The sequence below is a fragment of the Myodes glareolus genome, chromosome 22 (assembly GCF_982192425.1).
Source record: "Myodes glareolus chromosome 22, mMyoGla1.1, whole genome shotgun sequence".
In the NCBI taxonomy this organism is placed as follows: Eukaryota; Metazoa; Chordata; class Mammalia; order Rodentia; family Cricetidae; genus Myodes; species Myodes glareolus.
Genome location: NC_142047.1, coordinates 7,601,544 through 7,615,982, shown reverse-complemented (window position 1 = coordinate 7,615,982; position 14,439 = coordinate 7,601,544). Strand labels below are relative to the sequence as shown.

The window sequence follows — 14,439 nt, the reverse complement described above, 5'->3', positions numbered from 1 at the left end:
AGCTAGTTTTCCACCAACAATCTATCTATAAACCAAGCGTATGGCAGAAACTCCAGGCAGCCTTTCAGTTGTACCACAGTTGAGGATTATAACAAAGTAATTCTGGGCTGGGGATGTAGCTCACTGGTAGAACTCTTGCCTAGCATATGTGAGGTCATATGTGAGGTCATGGGCTTAATTCCCAGTACAAAAAGTAACCACACACACACACACACACACACACACACACACACACACACCCCAAACAAAAAGACACTCAAGGAAATAAAGAGAGAATTATAATACTTAGAACTACAAAACACTTTGCTCCGGCATGGACAACTCTATAGCCCCAAATACTGCTTTTTCAAGCCATCTAACCTAACAAAATCTCCAACTGCTAGCCAATCACTCATTCCCTTGTATGATGCCATCCACCATCTGTAATGGTGACCGAGTCACAAGTATGGAACACTTGAGGTTCTTATGGGCAAAAGCTGACCCATAAGAACATTATGTGTTATATGTGGGTTATATAATGAACAGTCAGCTAGAATCCACTCCCAGTCATGTGCTTTGGTCCAAACACAAGGCATCCTAAGATTATATTAAATCCATACGTACTTAAACACCACACACACACACACACACGCGCTCATACTCACAGACATTCCATAGAGACTATCACAGAAAATTTGTCTACAAGAAATTTACAATCATTTATATATTTATATACATACAGAATAAAAGATATTTGTCATTCTCACAGTCTGTAAACATCTGGGAAAATGCCCAGTAGAATTACTGTGGGCCCTTTGAAATGGTGACCGCTGGGAATCTGGGGACAGGACAGAGATTGAAGTTTATATCAGAGGAACGAAGAGTTAAAGGCTCACGCAGGTATAATACATTTCACTCGACACGATCAGCTCCTTTGGCCACTATGACATTGTTCCCTGTCTGGAAAAAGGAATGAGCAGGAAAGCCTTGCAGCCAGTCATCGCTGTGGAAGAAACTGAGCACACATCATATACATGCTGCTACCGCAGAACTTAAGAGATTTTCAGGTCCTCAAAAACCACTCAGCATTTTCCTCCTAGGTGTGCTTCTGGCATGGCACTGGGCATCTCAGGCACACTCCAGGGATTCACTTTAGCTTTAGGACATGCTTTCACATCAAAATCAAAGATGGGTTATGAGAACTTGAACTGGAAGATCTCAGTATCATTATTAATAGCTATTATTTTGAGGTGGAATCCCTCCCACTGTGAGTGGGAGTAGGAGACTCATAGTCCTCCTGCCTCAGCCTCCCATGTGTTAAGAGCCTTAGGCTTGTCACATGTGCCATCTTGCCCAGCTCCCAAGTGTTATTATTTTCAATTTAACACAAAATAAGCTCATGCCAGATGTAATGGCACACGCCATTAATTCCAGCACTTGGGAGGCAGCAACAGGTGGGTATCTGTGAGTTCAGGGACTAGCTTGATGTACTTAGTGAAGTCCTGTCTCAAAATTTAAACAAAACCAAATCCAAATATGCTCTAATAAAAACATCATTAAAAAAAGAAAACAGAAAAGAAAATACAAGGTCTTAAAAATTCTTTGTTTAGCAGCTACTCCACTGCTCCGGTGGTCTCAGGCTCCGGCTGCATTTGTGGCAGCTTTAGAAGTCACGTTTACAAGTAAACAGCGACACAGAGATATCCCCATTGCTCACCGATGCCATCCCCTCATCCTTATCTTCTTCTAAGTGTGTGTAAATAAGATGGGGCAATCATTTCCAGGGTCCATGCAGATATAAAACACTAATACTGAACGACATCTCCAAAGTACTTTAGCCTCACAGTACTTCTGGCTAAAGAAAAAAATCTTGTCATTATCTCTAAATGTTTTTTTAAAACCTGCATTTCTGACACAGAATATTATATAGCCCAGGCTTTTATGAACCATGATGATGTGACTAACCTCAAACTCCTGATTGCCTTTGCCTCACTTCTTCAGTTCTATGATTACAGGCATGTGCCACTAAACCCAGTAGAACCGCTAGATCATGGTTCTCAACCTGTGGGTCAGACCTTTTTGGAGGTCAAATGGTCCCTTCAGAGGGGTCACCCAAGATCATAAGAAATATCAAATATTTACATTCTGATTCATAACAGTAGCAAAATTACAGTTATGAAATACAAACAAAACCGATTTATGGTTGGAGGTCACCACAATCTGAGGAGCTGTCTTATAGGGTTGCAGCATTAGGAAGGTTGAGAACCACTGCTCTAGGGTCTTCTGCTGAGTGTTCTCACTAGCTGCCCCATAGAACTGCCTGAAAGCTGGTTGAATTTTCAAACTCTGTGTTCCTGCAAAGATGGCAGATATTGTATGGGTTCCTTGAGTGATCTCCTTTCTCCCTCGGCTCTCATAATTTTCAAGTGTTGGATATGACATGCAAAATACGCAAATCTTAGGACAGACCCATTGACTATGGTTGGAAGCCGTTCTACCACATGCTGTTGGGAGGGCAGGAGAGCTTTTCTTTTCTTGGGTTGGATTAGAGAAGGACCGGGGGAATGAATTTGGGAGCTTTAGGGAGGCCTGCGGCTATGTATCCATTTCCCCCGCCAGGACTTGAAGACATAGTGATTGGTGAATCTGCAGAGGGCTAGTTCATCTAGTTGATGCTGTCCTTGTGGCTGCTCCTTTCTGTGTTGTGGTTGTTCTGGTCGTGATTCTTCCACTGGATGCTTGTTCCGTTCATGGGGACCGAGGTCATGAGGCTTTTGGACTGGTGACAGCAGCAGCAGAGACATGACTGGGGGTGGGAAAGAGAGAGGGTGTGTGAGTGACTGTGTCAGCCCGCCTGCCCATTCCTAGCCACACATGAAGTGGGGGCTCAATGCCCATGGACAACTGAGGACAGCTGGAGCTTGTCAAGGTAGAGATTATGAGTTGCTTGCTTTTCGTTTTAATTGTTCTTCACAGTTAGGAAGAGGGATGGCCGTGCTGGTTGGAGACGAGGCTCTTCCAAGGCATGAGGAGATCAGCTGGGAAAGGGCCTGGTGACCCGCTTTCATCAAAGTGTGTTCCTTATGTGGTGCTGGCATCTGTCAGTACCTCCGCTGACCCTCCTGACAGCCCTGCTGTAAGGCTATTGACACCTCTTTATGAAAGATGAGGGTGGGGTCCGAGGAGAAGGGCAGAAGGGAAATCGCAAGGCAGGGCTCTCCAGACTGGACTCTTTCCCTTGGGAATGTGTTTAGTGTCTGAGGAATTTTAACAGGAAATTTCCCTTGTCCTATAATTAATATATAAATACACAAGTTGGGACCCGTATGTGAGCCAACCTGTGTGAGTCCCAGCACTTTGTGGTTTGTAGTCTTTGGAAGACCTCAAAGTCATGGCAGCTAAAGCTCCATCACCAACTCTCGCCTGCTTGTACCAACCTCTGAGCGATATGTCTGTCTTTGTTTAGGTCATGGGTTCTGTGAGAGCAGTTACTATTTGCCTTCTATGTTAAGTGATAGCCAACTATTCATACTGGGTACTTATTGTGTGTGTATATCTATCTTTTTGTCTGTCAGTCCATCCATCCATCCATTCATCTATCCATCTGTCTTCTATCTATCTTTCTATCTATCTATCTATCTATCTATCTATCTATCTATCTATCTATCTATCTGTTATCTTCCTATCTATCATCTTGTGGTGGTTTGCATGTAATTGACTCCCATAATTCTAAAATGTCATAGGGAGTGGCACTATTAGGTGTGGCTTTGTTGGAGTGGGTATGGCCTTGTGAGTCACTGTAGGGGCAGGCTTTGAGGTATCATATACTCAGAATACAGCCAGTGAGTCAGTTGACTTCCTGTTGTCAGCAAGATGTAGGACACTCGGCTATTTCTCCAGCACTATTCCTGCCTCCATGTCACCACACTCCCCACCATAATGGACCGAACCTCTGAATTGTAAGTGAACCACCACAAGTAAATGTCTCCTTTATCAGAGTTGCTGTGGTCATAGTGTCTCTTCACAGCAATAGAAACCTAACTAAGACACATCTATATCTATCTATCTGTCTTTCTGTCTGTCTGTCTACCTACCTACCTACCTACCTACTTACCTATCCATTCATCCATCAAGCATTCACACTGAGTCGTACTTACTGAATGGTTACTTAACTCATCTATTTTTCAGGTGAGGTAACTGAGTGAGCTAGAGGGGCATCAATTACACATGGATGAGACCATTAGTAAATGCTGAGTGGTGCTGTCAGGCAAGATTGACTGCTTTCAGGGCCTGTACCCCTTACCTCTACTATGTTCTGCATAATACGTATTGTGACCTAAAGTCAAACATCTTGGTCCAAGATAACACAACCCAGAAAACATTAGGGCTATGCTACAGTTAGTCCAGAACTGGAAAGTGTTACATCAGTGATAGGCTTGGAGCTCCTAAAGATGTTGGCTTGTCTGGAAGGAGATTTGAAACAAGAACACAGACTTCAAGTGGAGTCACAGCAGTACAGATAGATGTCCAGAGTAGTAAGTATTCCTTGTACTTGGAGATACTATTACTTATTATTATTATTTTTATATTTATTATTTTTAAGATTTATTTTTATTTTATGTGTATGAGAGCTTGCCTGCATGCACACCATGTGTGTGATTGGTGTCCAAGGAAGCCAGAAGAGGGCATTGAATGAACTGTAGTTGCAGATGGCTCTAAGTTACCATGTGAGTGCTAGGAGTGGAACCTGAGGCCTCTACAAGAGCAGGAAATGCCCTCACCTGCTGGATCACCCCTCCAATTTAGAAAAGAATGCTATCAAATGCACAGTTTAATTGTATTTAGTGAGAGCTTTCTCAGCCACAGAGTTCATGTTTGCCTAAGACTGGTTCAAGTCTAAGACAATGAAAGGTGTGAATTGGCTTTCTGCATTTCCAGTGTATGATGCTTACATTTGAGCATTCCTTTTGAAGGGAGGCACTAAACTGGTATGTGGTTAAGCCAGTCCTTTTAGCTTTAACCTGTGAATATGTCATCTGGATATATACTGATTTTCCGCTCTGTTCAAGTCTGACTTTCTAGGCAGCAGGAAGAGATTTTCATTTCTTGAATGAAGAGAAACATGCCTGGTCAAAGCAGGAAGAAATGGAGTGGGCTGTGCCTGGTGGGTATGGGGCACACTGCGCTGGTAGCCCTTAGTGCTACCAGTCTTGCAAAACAGTCTTACCTGGAAACAATTTTTGAATTTCTTGCTCACAAAATACAGAGCTATTGGGTTTATGCAAGAATTCATGGTTGCCAAGTTGATACCGATGTAATCCATGAGCAACAAGAAGCTAAAGCAAAAGAAAACAGTGTCATCAAAACACGCCACTTGAAAACCTGTAAGCAGCATTTGTCCCTCAGATGAGCATTTCTCATGCCCCAAAGCTACATCTCACAGTGGCAGGTGGACATTTGTAAGAAGGGCGACAGGCCCAATGCTGTGGTTAGTGGCAATCCCTGTGCACGGCTTTAGGAAGGGAACAGCAAGATTATAGACAGGACTCACATTTTGGGATCAGTTATGGGCTGTGTCAGCTAAAAACATATAATTAAGGTTACAATCTTAAGTTTCAGAACGAGTAAGAATGCAACCATTCTATAAATGTGAAAATCTGGGAGACTAGTTTCCTTAGTGGGCACCTGGAACGGTACCTGAGCAGTTCACACCGATTCGTTTCCATCTCGTCATACACAGTCTTCTTCAAAATGCGGCTTAAGTGAAGAGGGAACCAGCAGAGCGCAAAGATGACCACCAGACAGAAGACGGTCTTCGCCACTTCTCGACGCTAGGGAGAGTGCGTGCAGACAAGGACACGGGTGAGTGCTGCCACACACCAGAGGGAGGAGAGCGTGGCCCTCACACGACATCTGTATTTTAATACCCAGAGTGCAACTGTCTCATGGAAGCATCCTTAACCATGCTTTTGGGCAGTTGTCGGGCTCATGTTGTCCTGAGGATTACAGTAGAGGTCTATGCCAGGACATCAGGAACTGGCCCGAGTCTACACTGTGGTTGAATCTAAGCACGAGGACGTGTGTTTGTGAGATTAAGCATGGGAGCATGTGTGTTTGTGAGTTTAAGCATGGGAGCATGTGTGTTTGTTGAGGGCACATGTGTTTTTGAGGAGTGCGGAGGGCTACAGGAGCACTACTTAGGGTTAATTGAAAGTTGAGAGTCAGGCAGTTGGCTCTAGTGACGGCAGGGCAGCCAAGGCGGTCGGACACAGCCCCCAAACGAGCAAGTGTATAGAGAAAGCAGCCCATTTCCACTTGTTTCTGATTTTGAAACTACTGTTGAAACTGCTTTGATTTTATTTACTGTTTATTTATTTTGTTTGAGACAGGGTCTTGCTTTTTTGCCCATGCTGGTTGTGAATTTCTGGGCCTCCCCAAAATTTCTTTGCCTCATTATAGGCATGTGCCACTATGCCTGGGTTGAAATTTGCTTTTAATTTTAAAATTACTTTTTAATGCTTTATAGTTTCCGGAGATCCACTATTTGCAAACAGAAGGGCACTATCAGCAACTATCACTGGGTGCTGACGAGGCACTGACTCCAACTGAAGCTTTACCGGTCTCTGGGTCTGCTCGTGGTCTTAGCAGCCATAGGTTGGGAATTGCCTCACACTGCTGAGGTTTATCGCCTCACCCCCCCCAACCCCCCCATTCAGAAGCAGAACTGGGGACATAGAATGCAAGCTGTCTGCAACTGGGGTCAATCAATGCCAAACAAAGTTGACTGGAAACAGACTGCTGGAAAATAATGCTGGCTCAATTGGAGGCTTCTAACATTAAGTTCAGGAAACCTAAAATAAACACATGCAGCTGAGCCCTTCGCAGAGACTCTCGTGCCACACTGCTGCTGTGGCCCAGAGAACTGAAGCCTTTAATCCCCTACAGTCAGGACACCAGCGAGGGTGTGGTTCCAGAGCGTTGTGTGGAGGAGGGACATGCAGCATTCCACTTTGCAAGGCTGGGGGCTCTGTAAAGCTGGGTTACTCAGTTAGTTTGTTTTTTTTTTTTTGTTTTTGCTTGTTTATTTTTGAGGCAATGTTTATTCACTGTCCTTGACCAGACTGGGGCTCACTCTGTAGACCAGGCTGGGTTCAAACTCGTAGAGATCCACCTGCCTCAGCCACCCTACTGCTGGGATTGAAGATTGCACCACCACAACTGGCCTTAAAGGGTTAATTTTGCACTTGAAGTATCTGTAACATTCATGCCTGAACGAAGTCGGGCTACAGTTTCTCAACATAAACACTACTGTCAGTCAAAGGTAATAGCTACCATTTGTGTGACACAGTAGACTTCACAGAGCACACATGTGCACATTCCTTCCTGAGAGTCTCATAAAAGCACATTCATGTATTATTATGGCCAGTTTGCAGACAAGGGGCTGAAACTCAGGGAATCAGCAGAGTGATTGAAAGGGTGCTAATGCGTGCTTGTGTGTGATAATTATATGGCTAGCTTTAGGGGCTCCAGCAACATCTTCGCTGCCTTTGTTGTGATGGAACGTTCGAATGTACTCTCCCCTGCCACTGAATGTTCGAATGTACTCTCCCACTGTGACTGGATGTTCGTATGTACTCTCCATATGTGATTGAATGTTCGTTCGTATGTACTCTCCCCGTGTTACATGTTCATATGTACTCTCCCACTGTGGTTGAATGTTTGTATGTACTCTCCCACTGTGATTGAATGCTTGTATGTACTCTCTCACTGTGATTGAATGTTCGTATGTACTCTCTCCCTGTGTTATTATATGTTTGTATGTATTCTCCGCGTGTTATTATATGTTCATATGTACTCTCCCACTGCTGCCAAGCACTTACTTGTACTTCTACTTTAACTCTATGAATCAACATAAATGAATTATTTGCTGAGTGTGTACTAGGAACTGGACACTGTCAGGCACCTTATATACGTTTGGCAATCTGTAAACATATTACTACATGCTTATGAGAAACTAAAAGCTTAGAGACATGAAGTAATCTGCCCAATGTCATGTGACTAGGGAGTTCACGACTGTTCTGGCTGCTGCCCACAGGGCACACTAGCTCCCACTGGCATGTCCAAATTCCTTCTGAGACTTTGGGCCTCCAAGATTTCACCTCCTTTTCTGTGTTCAGTCAAATTTCCTATCATGAGTCTTCTTTGAGGTGCTGATCTGACCAAACTGATTCCTGTTTTCCCGCTCCCAATTGCCTGGTGCCCTTCCATGTTCTCCCAGGGCTTCATCCTCCAACTGAGACAGCTTTTGTCCTCTGCTTTCCCCCAAATAACAGACCTTGTTCTAGTGCATCCAAAGGCAGTTTTTCCAGTTTCATTTCATACAGGCCTCGGCTTTTTACTGTATGTCTGCTTGGACCGCACAGCATCTTTCTGTTTTCTAATTGCCTGCATTTGTATTTTATTCACAACCAGACTACAAAACACACAGGGGAAGATGGGCACAGGCATCTTTCTGTCCTGGCACAGCCACAAGCCCATTTCAATGCGTGCGTACACACATGCTCAATGTACTTTTGGAGCTAACTATCTTTAAGCCCAGCCTCCCAGGGCCATCTGGTTTACAGGCAGGATTCCCACTTCCCACCAGGAATTCCTAAGGCTATATAAAGAAAACAGCTATGAGAGAACATTTTTATTTTTAGAAAATAAACATAAATCTGTTACATATGACATGGTCATGTGCCGCTTAAAGACAGAGGTATGTTCTGAAAAAATGTATAGCTAGGCAGTTTTAACACTGTGCCAACACCATAGCATGTACTAACACACTCCTGGATGGTATTATCTACCTCACAGTAGGCTGTGTGGTCCAGCTTGTCACTCCTAGACTACACATGTGTACAACACATTACTGTACTGGCTAGCTTAGGTAATTGTAATACACTGATGTTTGCTTATTTCAATATGTCTTAGCATAGGGAAGGTACCGTAAGAAATGGTGACAGTGACAGCTTTCAGTCCGTTTTAATCTTATGGAAGCCATGGTCGTTTGTGCAGTTGCGGCCGACTGTGATGCTTTTGTAAGCAAGTGCCTGCATTCACAGGCTTGTTCATCCCAATGGCCTCGGCCGAGTTCCCGGGAACTGTGGAGACTTACCTGCTTGAGGTGTTCGCTGAGGGCAATCCGCAAGCTGCCATTCCTCCTGTTGAGCATCTCACAGGTCATGAGGGTGTAGAAGATGGCCGTGCACACCAGAGGCATGCAGAAGTAGAAGCCGAAGAGCCACCAGTCCTTCACGTCTTGGTAAAACTGTTCAGTGAGGAAAAGGGAAGATGGGACTGTGCAGCACCCTGCCCACGCCGCCCTTTGTGCGTACAGACGCAGTCATGTATTCCCTCTTTGGCAGCAGGAAAGAACTTGCATTATGCTCAATATTTACTTTATTTTTTAGCACTGGATTTAAGCAAGTTCTGTACTCTAAATTGTAGCACATGAAAAACATGCATATCAAAATTATCTACTTATCCCTACAAGGGTACTTCTGAGACCCTCATTCCAATTTCTATTCCACAATGGAGGAGCTCTGTCAGCACAAAGAGTCTCCTCTTGAAGTTCATAAAATGGGATTTGAGACATTTCATTTTTGTGTATTGATGATCCTCAACACTTTGATAAGATCAGCTGGCTCTTTGGTTGTGTAGTTAAAGCGTACTCACGTAGGACCAGTGAAAGCTAACAGTGAATGGCTTATCAGTGGCTGCGGTTAGTGGACTTAACCCTTTGCCTGGTATGACTGCTATGTGACCCCAGAGTCAAGCAGCTCAGCCATCAATAACTCCACTCTCTCTCCTAATACTTGCCACCTGGAAACTACTGACCTGGAACATTGCAGCTAAAGGCTGCCTCGACATTATGTCTCTGTCAGCAAGGAGTTATACAAATCCAAATTGTTCAGTTTTCTGCCTTTTTTAAAACTTTATTTTTATTCTCTGTCTGCATCTATGTGTGAAGGTGCCAGATCCTCTGGATTAGCAGTCAGTACTCTGAACCACTGAGCCATCTCTCCAGCCCCTGGTTTTCTGTTTTTTTAAAGGAGAATACAATTGAAAGTGGACAATGATACTCAAATGCTTTACTGAATTAACCTGGAACTTGGGAAGGCTTTTTTACTTCCTTATGCCTTTTCTCCAGACTTTTATATTAATGAGGGTAATGTAGCCTCTTGGGATAGCTCAATATGCGCATCCTGTTCCCTGAATACTGGCAGCTTCTGAACGTGGAAAGGAACCCTTTGTGACTGTTAAAAATCATCTAAAAATGGTTCCAGAAGACAAAAGTTAAGGCAAGGCTTCTTAACTGTCGAATGCCATAGACCCCCTTGGAAATCTGGTGAACATGAGGGTTCATTCTGAGAACAATACTCTCTCTCTCTCTCTCTCTCTCTCTCTCTCTCTGTCTGTGTGTGTGTGTGTGTGTGTGTGTGTGTGTGTGTGTGTGTGTGTGTGTGCAGGGCAGAACAACCTTAGATACCATTCTTCGGGAGCCATCTGCCTTGTTTGTTGAGACAGGGTCTCCCACTGGGACCTACGGCTGGCCACGTTGGCTAAGCTAATATGTCAGGACTGTGCTCACTTGAGTCTCTCTAAAATGTCACGGCGCCCTTAAACATCACAGTGCTTTGCTAACTATAATTCTATTTTGTTTTGGTTTTGGTTTTATGAGATAGTATTTCTCTGTGTAGCTCTGGCTATTCTGGAACTTCTTCTTTAGAACAGGCTGGCTCGAACTCACAGAGATCCACCTGCCTCTGCCTCCCGAGTACTGGGATTAAAGACGTGTGCCACCACCGACAGGCTATTATCTACATTTAAAGTCAGAGGAACTTAGTGAAAACAAACACATTCTTTTTCCAATCCAAGCTCCTAGACTCCTGAATCGAATCCCAGATTAAGTACAGACTCCCAAAGAAGTTTGTTATTTCAGATTGTTAAACAGATTTCTCCTAGTGCACCTACCGCAGAAGGATCTCTGTCTGGAACTTAAAAAAATAAAAAAAATCCAACTCTGTCCTTGTTTGGAGGCACAAACATCTTCTGAGGCTGCCCCACACCCTCCACTCCCTCCTCCACCCACCTCACTCTTGTATCCTCTTCCCACAAAACTACGGGCTGAGTGGGTGTGGCCTAGAAGCAGCTGCCTGGGGGCTGGAAGGTGACCCAGGACAGAGCTGGCTGCAATAGCCCCCACACCCCCATGAGAGAGTCCTACTGAGAAAAGGGTGGCACAGTTTTGTTTTTAACCTGATGTCATTAGCTAGGGATTGGAGAGGGCTTTGGGCCGGTCTAGAGTAGAGCAGAGGTGAAGAGGGGAGTTGAGGGTAGACCGGAGGTCATGTTAGAAAAATAAGTGTGTTTATTCCAGGCTTGGGATGAACTCTGAAGCCTCACCAGTTTGTCTTACACCCTTTAGGATGCTGCCTGCTTCATTTGGTCTATTTCCAGGGATTGGAAAGGGCCTTCTCGCAGGCCCCTCCTCCTCTGCTGGCGTTCTTTGGACAGTCTAGTGCTTATGTTCTCCTCCCGATTCCAAACCCTAACCGTGGGCTGCGCCACCCACTGTCTTGTCTTTCATTGTGTAAACTGGCCTAGCTAAGAAGGCAATAAGGAAAAGACTTGGATTTTGAGGTTGCCAGTTTTCATGAGATTTTTTTAATTTTAAAATAAAAATGTCCAAGCAGGACAACCGACCAACTGCAGAATCATGAATTTGGTGAATTTCCCTCTGTAGGAAAGCATAGCTTGAGCTGTCTGTGATGTGGACCTGAGCAGGTGATGCTGGCATCGAAACACTTAACTCGGGGGACATGGATAACTTGCTAGTTCTGTCCTCTGTCCACCTGGAACCAGTTTTGCAAAGGGAATATGCATTCTGAAACGTGTTTCCCAGTGCGCTCAGACAGGCGCTTAAGCTTTTCAGAACAAGGCTGATTTGCTGGGGGGCCAGGCCTAGAGTCTGTGTCAATATGAGCCCAGGCAGCAAGGCAACCTGTTTACGGGGAGCGAGTCCGACTTCCGGGACTCTGGGTGTCCAATTCCTTGCCGAGTGTTTGTAGAGGTCAGGATCTATAGTTTCGTGTGTGCTACAGTGACTCCCCATAGGGCACGCGTGCAGCTTGCTTTGCTGGAGAAGAGTTTTGTGAAGTACGTTTAGGGTAAATAAGACTTGTGTTCAGAACTATAACCGAGCAACCCGCACATTCACAGTGACATGTCCATGTCTGTCAGATGGAATGTCTGTAATTGCACTATGTGGGGAGAGTGGGAGATGACACAGCTGCTCTATTTAAGAGGCTACACAAGGCCAACGTTGCCCTCCAGGCAGATGAGGACAGTGAAGGACGGAGCCTCCCTGCCCAGCTTATTTATTCGGAGCTTCAGCATGTCTTTATAATGTTGACCTGGGTATGGTGGGTGAACTGTGCAAATGCTCAGTACCTCCATGAACTTGGTCGTGGCGTTGAGCATGCAGGTTCGATACTGCTCACCCCGGTATTCGAACGGTACCATGACGAAGCCGATGGCCTCTGGGATGGCCAGGATAAAGGAAAGGACCCAGATGGAGACAATTTCAATGGCGGTAATCAAGGGGATCCCGATTCCTTGAACACGACTCCACGAGGCCACTGCTCTGTACCTGAATAGGCAGAGGGAAAGAAAGTGGAAGGGAAAGGGGGGGAGGGAGGAGGAAAGAAGGGTGGTAAATCAAGTTAGTATAGTTTCAACTAATTTTGGCTGGAAGGTGCCTCCCCTTGGCAGAAGAACGCCATTGACTTTCAAGGAATTTTCTTTGAGCCTTGATGTGAAATAAAACAAAACAAAGCAAAAACAGTTTACCCATCATGGTGGGCCTGTCCAAAATCTATAAAGAATGAAGATTAAGGAGTGCTATGAAATAGTCATCCAGATATGATGTGGATGTGGTAACCATGAGCACGTGGCAGCTATGGGACTCCTGCATAAGGCCTTCACAGGACTAGGCCCTTGGGCAGTCCATCATGGTGGGGGAGGTGCCCAGCCCCTTCCTGAGTAACTGTCATTGGCATTAATGATAGTAGTGGGAGGCAGTGTCTTTTTCTTCAGTAGTGTGGCCATTGGTAAGTTGTTTATGTTCCAGTAAAGTAACCATCTACCCATACTCATAAGTAACGTAGTTAAACTGAGGGGTAGGTGGGAGACAGGACTAGTCAGGAAGAAGGGGCTCAGAGAGAGGAGACGCGAGAGGGTAATGGGGTTGAATAGAATCACAATACATTGCACATATGTATGAAATTGTCAGTGAAGCAGTAAGTAAGTAAATAATAGCAAAAGTGAGAAGAAAACCTTAGCATACTTAGGAAGAGACACCAGCCTGTGGGTGTGCCCGTGTGCTGTACGCTGAGGACCAGGAGGAGAACAGGGTAGTGAAACCTTCGAAAGCTTTCTATAGCAATATGCACACACACACACACACACACACACACACACACACACACACACACACAATGCATATTCCAGACAGTTCTAAGCTATCCTGAAACTCACTTTGTAGACCAGATTGGCCTTGAACTCACAGAAATCTGTCTGCCTCAGACTCCTGAGTGCTGGGCTCAAAGACATGGACCACCGCTTTCGGCTTCTCTTTATTAACAAAACTTGAACGACTATCAATGAAGTGGTGATTCTTGAGGGAATCATCACCACACATATCCCATAGTTCCTCCCTTCCTTTGTCTTCAAGGTATTATTAGAGTGGCCTTTACCAGGCAGCAGGCTCAACAAATACCATTTTTGCAAGTACTAAACGATTATTAAGTATCTTGCGTTATAGCTCTGTACCAGGGAATATGAAACCGAGTTACAAACCCTTCATTCCTAACCTTCAGACTAACAACCTAAGGGAAAATTATAGTTCATACAGATGATAGAGCATAAGGGTAAATGAATAAGAAATAAAATATAAATAACCATCTGATATTAAGAAACCATGCTCATTGGGGCTGGAGAGATGGCCCAGTGGTTAAGAGCACTGACTGCTCTTCCAGAGGACCCGGGATCCATTCCCAACACCCACATGGCAGCTCACAGCTATCTGTGACTCCAGTTCCAGGGGATCCACACATAAGATAAAAATAAATAATTAAAAAAGAAAATCATGCTTATTTCAGTTTTTATTTTAATATTTTTGCGTGTGTATGAATTGAGACAGTGTCTCATGTAGCCCAGAATTCACAACATTTCCTAGGATGACCTTGAACTCTTGACCCTCTTGCCTCTGCTTCCCCAGTGCTGGGATTATAGAAGTGTGCCACTGTGCCTGGCTATTTAATTTTTTTTACGACAGCAACCACCTTTAAATGTCCGGCTTGGAAAGTCCATGCTCTTTGGCTTGATCTGAGGACCAGATGGTAACTGCTGTCAGAC

At 44.6% G+C, this 14,439-nt stretch overlaps 1 protein-coding gene across 2 annotated transcripts in view; it reads right to left on the bottom strand.

Moving 5' to 3' along the window:
* Nucleotides 1-688: 688 nt before the first annotated feature.
* Nucleotides 689-14,439, bottom strand: part of Ednra (endothelin receptor type A) — a 60,280-nt gene continuing 46,529 nt past the window's right edge. For both annotated transcript variants that reach the window (XM_048450284.3, XM_048450283.3), the window contains exons 4-8: nt 12,475-12,673; nt 9,137-9,289; nt 5,677-5,810; nt 5,207-5,315; nt 689-2,785 (exon numbers count right to left, since the gene is read on the bottom strand). In XM_048450284.3, the coding sequence (XP_048306241.1) occupies nt 2,645-2,785; nt 5,207-5,315; nt 5,677-5,810; nt 9,137-9,289; nt 12,475-12,673 (736 nt within the window). In that variant the 3' untranslated portion in view covers nt 689-2,644. The remainder of the gene's footprint in view (nt 2,786-5,206; nt 5,316-5,676; nt 5,811-9,136; nt 9,290-12,474; nt 12,674-14,439) is intronic.